Below are 8,695 nucleotides of genomic sequence, written 5' to 3' on the forward strand. Positions count from 1 at the left end.
GGCGGCACGGTGGCCTCAGCTGGTAAAGCGTTGCCGTCCGCTTTCTGGGGTCCTGGGTTCAATCCCCGACCCGCCTGCGCGGAGTTTGCATGTTCTCCCTGTGCCTGCGTGGGTTTCCCCCAGGTGGGGACTCTGGTTTCCTCCTACATCCCAAAAACATGCACCATTAATTGGACACTCTTAAATTGCCCCGAGGTGTGATTGTGCGCACCCAAGCAACCAGTTCAGGGTGTAACCCCGCCTCCTGCCCGTTGACAGCTGGGATAGGCTCCAGTACTCCCTGCAACCCTTGTGAGGATAAGCAGCTAAGAAAATATATGGATGTTATACATTGACTTGTCTTTGTATTCCAAGATTGTATCGTAAACCTCCCATTAGCAAGCTAGACATTTTTTTTTCTTGCAGTGTTTAATATTCGGGCTCAAGACCACATCTGCTCTTAACTTGTGCACGCTTTAGCGGATGAAATTTCCCACTTGGCGTAAATGACAACGGTCCTGATGGGTCCGTCCCGCTCATCCTCACGAGGGTCCCACGCAGGCGTTCCAACGCCCCCTCTACGGTCCTTTGGCTAGCGTCAAAGCGACACATCACGCGACGTCGGCTCCGGTGGCAAAACAAGACGGCGAACTCCGGATCGCGTCACGCAGGTGCCATCGCGACTTTTTTTTTTTTTATTAGCAAATTGGTCACAAGGAGCAAACCAGTTTACAGAGTTGACAGTGGGGGGGGGGGGGGACAAAACAGTAGGTAGGCAAAACCCGACTTAAAAACACTTCACACGGGTGGAGCGCCGAGCGTGCGAGCGCACGCCCACTTTTCAACGCCTGCGTCAAAGCTTCTAAACTTCGGCGGGCCGCACGCAGTCGTCGTCTTTTGAAAAGCCAACACGCGCGCGCGCGCACACACACACACACACACACACACACACACAAAGTTGACGGTTCCCACAGGGGGAAGAAGTAAATTGCTTCTTTATAAAAGAAAAAAGTTCCATAACTGTACAGAACATCTACACACACCGTCAAGACAGCGAGCACAGTAAGAAGGGGAAACTGACCCCCAGAAGTAAGACTGTCTCTGGCTCTAGCCCCCCAAAACTCCCCCCAGACACATGCAACGCATCCCCCTCCCCGGATTCTTCCCCCATCCTGAGCTCAGCCTCATTGCCAGACCCGAAACCAGTCACCCTCGGCCTCACTCGTGTGGCCCGGGGAAGCCGCCAGACCGCCCTTTCTGGTCCGGGGCGGCGGAGAAGTGGCATGCCGGGGTAGAAGGGGGGTGGGTCACAGACCCTGTTCATAAAATAAAATGAAAAATAAAAATAAGGGCCAGGGGGGAGGGGAAAAAAGAAACACCCCCAAAAAAAGTCTGCATCTCAGCCAGAGTCTGATTCGCTGGTGTCGGAGGATGACGAGGACGAGGAAGATGAGGACGAGTCCGACGACGAGCTGCTGGCGCTCAGGCGTGACGGCTGAGACTCGGTGGTTGGTTTCTCCGCTACAGGGACCAAAAAAGAAGGGGGGGGGGGGAAAAAAGAGCATATTTCATTTTCAAAGATGAAAATTCAAGACACGAGAATAGTTGGAAAATTTCTGATTAAAAGAACCAAGGTTGAATATGATTAATAGCTACCTCAAAGTTTCTTTTTCAATGACAGAACTGATGAACTCAAATCAGTCTTGTGACAGGTTTTAAATAGTTGTGCTCTTATTTTAACTTTGCAAAGACTTTTACTGGCTACTTAGCAAGCACACCAAGTAGTGTGTGTGTGTAAATCCCCAAAACTCACTCTTGGCTTTGGCGGGCTTCTTCCCAGAGTTGAGCTGCCCGCTGACATCCATGAGCCTTCTCTCCAGCTCGAGTTGCTTCTCCAGCGCCAGCTCCTCCCGCGACTTTCCTGCGCTGTTCTTGATGGCTTTGAAAACAACGCAAAGTTTCAGCCGCTCAGGTTAGACTTTATTCATTCCCCTCCCCTTATAGATAAAGGAACAATGCAAAGCTTTGAAATGATTTCTCCGCTTAATACTGTCATTTCTGTCTTATAAACCAAACCCCCCCCCCACACGCACACACACACACACACACACACACTTTCAACCCCTGCGGTTTACGCAGCGATGCGGCTAATTTGTGCATTTCTTTCTAACGGCCGCAAGGGGGCACTCGAGCGGAAAAGGTAAGAGAGACCGGTGGAATATGTGCCGAGGCAGTGACTTTTACCGGCCCTGTTTGCGCTGTGCTAGCGTGTTGCTGCTGTGTCTCATTGATTTTTACCAGTAGTTTTTTTTGTTTTTTTTTTTTTTAACCGGCCCTGTTAGCACCACGCTAGCGTTTTGCTGTTTGTTACTGCCGAGTCTCAATGATTTAGGTACTGTAATTCCCGCCCTACAGAGCGCACCTTTATAAGCCTCGCTGAGTACATTTGTAAAGGAAATACCGTTTGGTACATACATACGCCGCAGGTGTGTAAAAGTTACAAGGAAAGACAGAACACAGTTTAACCCTAGCGCCATGCTAGCGGTAATGCTAACAGGGCCGGTTAAAATAAAACTGAGCAGTAAATGGAGACACACCAGTAACACAGCAGCAACACGGTAGCACAGCGCTAACAGGACGGGTAAAAATCACTTCCTTGGCACATATATTCCACCAGTCTTATTCTCACCTATTCTGCTCGAGTGGCCCCTTGCAGCACTTAAGAGAAAAATGCACAAATTAGCCTCAGCGCCGCATAAACCACAGGGTTGAAATGTGAGGAAAAAGTCACGGCTTGTAGGCTGAAAATTACGGTATGTTTTTCTTTTTTTTTTTTTGTTAAAAGAGGTCCTGTTAGCGCTTTGCTACCGTGTAGCTGCCGTGGCCATTTTTTTTTTTTTTTCCCCTACACCAGCCCTGTTCGTGCTACCATGTTGTTGCCATGTTAAGATAAGCTAAGGTATTAAAACTTTGAAACCTCTTTGTATACCATCTTTCTCTGTAAATATCTTGGGCACTTGCGGCTTATGTATGTACCAAATGGTATTTCCTTTACAAATACGCGCTCTGCTCTCTAGGCCGGAAATGATGGTAGATAAAACGGCTTCAATGGTGAGGCGTAGGCCGGCTCGGTTACCGTAAGGCTTTCGCGGCTTCTTCCTCAGGCAGGTCATGACGTAACGCTCGAGCTCTCGCAGCGTGGACGGCTTGAGCGTCTCAAAGTCGATCTCGATCTCCTCGGGGTTGGTGTCTCGGAGGGACGGCTCGCGCGACTGGATGATGTAGACGACGCGGCCCAACTTCTCGCCGGGTAGCTTGTTGATGTCCAGGCTGAGCTGGCGCTTTTCGTCGTACGACATGGGCGCCGTCTCCTCCTCCTCGTCGGAGTCGAAGTGAGGAATTACGGGTTCCGCAACGGCTGGCGGCATGCTGAACATCATGCCTCCTCCCTTTTTGGACCTGAGATAGATGGGTAGAGCCCATGACACAATTGTCACATTGATATTCTATTATGTTAACAAAAAGCTCCGTAAAAAAGAAAATGATAACTTGAAACTTAATGTAAGCCGTCACGAAAAACTAATTTAATCAGAATCAAACAGTACCAACATTGTCACCAAGGTGGCAGCACTCACTTGCTCTTGTTGTTTTTCTTGCTGGTGGTCTTCTTGATTGGCATCATGCCCATTGCCTTGTTGCTCTTGCTCTTTGGTGTTTTGGTGGTTTTGGGCGGTTTGGTCGGCCTGAGGGAGAGCAGCTCCTCTTCGATTTTCTGGTGCTTCTCGCATTTCCTCCTCTTCTTCTTCTTGTCCTTCTTCTCTTTCTTCTTCTTGGGCTTCACGATGGGGCCCTGAGAGAGGGCCGTGAGTTGCTCGTGGACGGCTTTCAGCTGGGAGGAGAGAGGCAGTCGGGTCAGAAAACGGCGGGGCGACGCGGCCGTAGGGCTCGTTTTCCTGATTCTTCCCCCGCTTACCTGCTCCTGAAGCTCGGCCAGGCGGTTGGCTCGCTCCTCCTCGGAGTCCGAGCTGGGGCTGCTCTCACTCTCGCTCTCCTCTGTGGTCAGTTCGCTCTCAGACGACGACGAAGACGAGGACGAGGAGGACGAGGACGAGGTGGGGGGCGCCGGCTGCTCGTCGGGCATCTTGGCAAAGCAGAACTCAAACACGTCCTAGGGGAGGAGTCCAAAGCATTATGCAAGGGACATTCTTTCGGTGTCATTGTCTCCATGACCCCAAGATGGGACCACCTCCCAACTATATCCGGTACAAGTATATATATTTGTTGCTATGCCACCAAATATTGCTTGAAGTCAAGCCAGAAACTGCCACCTTAGCTTACCTGGAGCTTCCGAGCCATGGCCACCACGTCGTGATCGGGGGGGTTGTACTTGTAACAGTTTGAGAACATCAGCCTGACGTCCGCCGAGAACTGCTGAGCGTCGATGTACTCTCTGCTGTCCATCTTCCTCTGCCAGACACAATTTTAGAGTTTTTAGAGGGGGTTGGTGGACTCGACTCAGGTCCAAAGTCACCAATTTTAAGACTTTCTTGGCTAAAAATGGAGGAGTGGCGCTAAAGCTATGGGGCGGTACCACAGAAATCGGTTGATTTGGACTATTTAATTCAAACAATGGCTTTAAATGATTTCTCAAAATAGGTGCAATTTCATTTTTGCACCTCTGCTCGACTTGACCTTTAGCACAATATCTTGGAACCGATTGAAACTCTAAAGACTCGAAACCTACCAATATCTTGCTTCATCTATCGTCCGTTTTAACTTCAAAAACTAGCTGGGAGGAACTGCAGTACCTTGATAGTGCTGAGGTCCATGGGCTGCTTGATGATGTCGTGGTAGTCGTGGAGACCCAGCGACGACGCGTCCACGGGCTTGTAGAAGGGCCAGGCGTAGGCGGCGTGTTTCTTGGATAGGAGCTCCTTCAGGACGCCGCCGCAATAGCGCAGCTGCGGAGTCAGCTTGCTGCGGCGGACCGGTGTCGGCAAGATTGAGTCGGGCAAGTCCTTCTTGGGCGGCTTGATGGGACGCCCGCTCACTCCTCTCCTGCACCCGCCGGGCGCTTTGCCGCCCAGCATGACCTGCCCGTGGTCCGCGGTCATGCCCAGGCCCTGGTTGAGGCCCAGACCCTGGTTGAGGCCCAGGCCCAGACCGAGGCTCAGGCCCTGGTTCAGGCTTAGACCTTGGCCGAGGTTCAGGCCGGAGTCGTGCTCCACCCCAAGCGCGGTGAGGTTGAGTGGGGAGTCGTGCCCTCTGCCCAGGCCCAAGCCCATGCCGCTCACGCCCATGGAACTCATGATGGGCATGGCAACCGTAGTCGGCGTGGTTGTGTCAGCTTTCCTCTTCACGCCTTTTTTCTGTCATCAAAAGAAAAGTGTGCCAGAGGCTCGTTTGTCTTCTGAAAGCCTCCGGTCGGGGATTCTGGAACCTTAATGGCCACCAGGCTCCCGCGTGCTGACGCTCACCTTGGTCGTGGGTTGCGTGGGAGGCAGGCCGGTCATGGCAGGGATGCCGTGCTCGTTGGGCAGGTTGAGGGCCAGGCTCTTGGCCATGATGGTCTGCGGTAGCACGGAGAGGATGGAGTCGGGGGTCTCCGGGGTGGGCGGCGAGTAAGCCGACTGGGAAACGGCGGGCACCTGGTGAGCAGTGGTGATGCCGCCGGAGACTGAGAAGCAAACACGAGACAGCAATCATCAACTTCACATGAACCAAGGATAAAAATTCAATTTCAATGACAAATTGTTGGAGAATCCCCCGCTTTATGTCGTCAAGACTCACCTGCAGTTCCTCGGCCCCTCTTGCCCACTTTGGTAGTTCTGCTGCGCTGAGGCGGGGGGCTCAGATCCACTTCCTCGGGGGGCATCTGAGCCACCTTCTGCAGAAAAGCCTTCTCCAGGGATTGCGCCATCAAAACGATGTCATCCGACGGCTGCAAGAGACGGACCGCACGGGTCGGCGATGGGAAGAACCACACGCGAGCCGACGAGATCGCTCTCGTCTGTCACACGCGCTTGTACCTTGTTGTAAATGTAGCAGTTGGTAAACATGGTGTTGAAGTCCTGCATGCATTCGCTGGCAGTGTAGTAGTAGTTGCTCTCGAGCCTTCTCTTGATGGTGCCCAAGTCCATCGGGATCTTGATGATCTTGTGATAATCCTGGAGAAGACCGACCGTGCATGCGCGGCGTCAACGTGGCAGGCGACAGACACGAAATTCCACTTTTTAAAAAAAAAAAATTCTTACAACTTCTGGTGATAATAGAATATAAAATACATTAAAATGTATATATTTTGATGAATTCCAGGGAAACTATCCAAACATTTTGATTAAAATGACACTAAATTGGTCAATCAAAGCAAATATTTGATTCATTCTTGATTTTCATTTTTTCTGTTGGCCAAATGTGAGAATGGCACCCATGGGCCAGGCTTTTCCCCCACCCCTAAAGGGGCAAACATTTCCCCACTAGACGGCGCCGTTTGGCATACTCACGGGCAAGTTGAGCTTAACGGCGTCCACGGGCTCGTGGAAGGGCCAAGCAAAGTGGTGACGCCACAGCGACTTGAGCAAGACCTTCTGCAGGAACTGCAGCTGGTTGGTCATCTTACCCCGTCGGCCAGAGTCTTTTACCAGGGACTGCGGGAGGCCGGGGGCCGGCGTCTGGCTGTGGGGGGGCATCCCGGGGCTCTCAAAGCCCTCGTAGAGCAGGGACGGCTTCCGGATCCTTTTTCCAGCTGTGCCGGAACTTTGGTCCAGTGCCGTGTGCCCCACTAGGCCGACATCCAGCCCACCGTGGGAGCTGCGGAGAGCAAAGTGTGGCATCTTAGCGCAGCCTCTAATACTCAACCTTTCGTCTCTAACAACCCACAGTCAGAACAAGAGCGAAACTGTACGGCAAGCAAGAAGCTAGTTGTGAAGTCTCCGCAACAGCGCCCCCTAGAGCGCACAAAGCCGTCCACAGGCACGCATTCACCAGTGTTTATCCTACACAGGGTTTCTATCACATGACAATCCATGACTGGACAGTTCTTCAGTTTCCCAACAAAATGGCCTCAAGATTGGATGTCATCTTGTGTTTATCACTGTTGGATTTCTGCCAGGGTGGCGCTGCTAGTGTCACAGGAAGTGCTACTTTGACCCGCAACGTGGCTTCCCTCGACTCTTTGCTGCCTCTAGTGACTGCTCGATACGATTAGCTTGAATTCTGCTCCTGTTGTGTTAAGCGCTACTTTAAACAGCTGCGTTTAAATGCTTTACACACAAGTCTCAGTGTGCGGCACTGGGGGCGGGAGGGCAGAGTATTCTTTAGCTTGCGTTTTATGAAATAGGAAGGGACCAAAAAAAAAATAAATAAAATCAATTTTTGAATGATAGAGCCTTTGGAAACATTTGTCAGTTATTGTCCTTTATTTTTGTATTTTTAATTGTACAACATTATAAAACAGTGGGCGAAAACATTGTTGGCCATATGACATGCATAAATCATTTTTTAAAACTTTTTTCACAATGTCACTAAAAAAAAAAAAAGTGTAGATTCTCAGGTATCCAAGTCGTGGTAATCTGCAATGGTTAAATGGTTTTTAGTTTTGTTTTGTTTATCCAAAACTTTAAAAAAATGACTTCGGTATATAATCATGTAATAATGTCATGTTGCTAATGTATTAATAGTAGCAAAAAAAAAAAAAACATAGCGTTTCATCTTAATGTAGTTCGAGTGACGCCGGGCGCTGTAACCGTGGCAACAGACCACACAAACCAGTCCGGTGACGGTTTAGCGGCATCGTTAGTTTCACACGTAACGTTTTCGTTGAGGGAAGGCAAAAAAAAAAAAAAAAACACCGGCGCCTCCGATCACAACAAACCGGCGACAGGGGAGGTAAACACGGGCTAGCCGTTGCGCCAAACGCCGCCGGGACGCCGCGGTTAAGGCCGTTCCGTACGCTGCCAATGGACCATATGGGCCACAACAGTGACGAGTGATTACAGTGCAAGATTACCGGGAGCTATTGCTAACTAACCAGGCCAGCGGAGGGGCGCTGCTAACATGGCGGCGGCCAGCACAATACACACACATACACTACATTTCACGTTTCAATCATGAAGTCCGAGCCCGATCAAAAGTTTGAAAATGTCGCCTCCGATGGAAAGCATAAAGTCAAGTTTACCAGTAGATACCTGTCAATCAGCGGGTTAACGGCCATATCCATCAGGATGGATCCGGATTGGGTTTTGTTACACTCAAACCAGCATCCGGTTCCGTACCGCTTCCCGTTTTTTTTCCTCCTCCTCCCTCCCGCGGCGACGTGACTCTCCTCCCGCTTCGTGGAAATGGCGCTCGACTCGTCACGCCAGCTGCTTTATAGACCCGAGACGCGCCCCATTGGCCGCGCGTGCCGAAAACGTCCCCGCCCTTTGAGTCGCCATTGGCTCCCCACGTTGTCACGCAACGTCACCGCGCCCTGAAACCGCTTGAAGACGAAAACATTCAAAGCGCTTCCTCGATTTGTAGGCGGAGTCGCACAAAATCGTTTTATCGATCCTGCTTGTGTTTTTTTTTTTAATCTTCATTCGAAATTGATCAGTAGGTCGTTTTGAAAATGAGAGCGCTCAGACATTTTTGCAAGGACGTTCAAAGCCCCTCCAAACTCGCAGGTTTTGAAATGACGTCAACGAAGGCAGCGATTGGCAACGCGCAAGCGACGCGG

General features: G+C 50.8%; 1 protein-coding gene across 2 annotated transcripts; it reads right to left on the reverse strand.

Moving 5' to 3' along the window:
• Positions 1–765: 765 nt before the first annotated feature.
• Positions 766–8,350, reverse strand: brd2a (bromodomain containing 2a). 2 transcript variants are annotated; one of them, XM_061818540.1, is made up of 12 exons: positions 8,166–8,350; positions 6,483–6,789; positions 6,009–6,146; positions 5,770–5,920; positions 5,457–5,656; positions 4,788–5,348; positions 4,318–4,446; positions 3,953–4,147; positions 3,615–3,868; positions 3,116–3,438; positions 1,793–1,918; positions 766–1,500 (listed from the first exon to the last, which is right to left on the reverse strand). In XM_061818540.1, exons 1-12 carry the CDS (start codon positions 8,195–8,197, stop codon positions 1,379–1,381), a joined length of 2,538 nt encoding a protein of 845 aa, XP_061674524.1. In that variant the 5' UTR covers positions 8,198–8,350; the 3' UTR covers positions 766–1,378. The 2 variants fall into 2 exon arrangements, with proteins under 2 accessions (XP_061674524.1, XP_061674521.1); XM_061818537.1 differs by having other exon boundaries at positions 3,615–4,147.
• Between the last annotated feature and the right edge of the window lie 345 nt (positions 8,351–8,695).

The sequence above is a fragment of the Syngnathoides biaculeatus genome, chromosome 1 (assembly GCF_019802595.1).
Source record: "Syngnathoides biaculeatus isolate LvHL_M chromosome 1, ASM1980259v1, whole genome shotgun sequence".
NCBI classification, from domain to species: domain Eukaryota; kingdom Metazoa; phylum Chordata; class Actinopteri; order Syngnathiformes; family Syngnathidae; genus Syngnathoides; species Syngnathoides biaculeatus.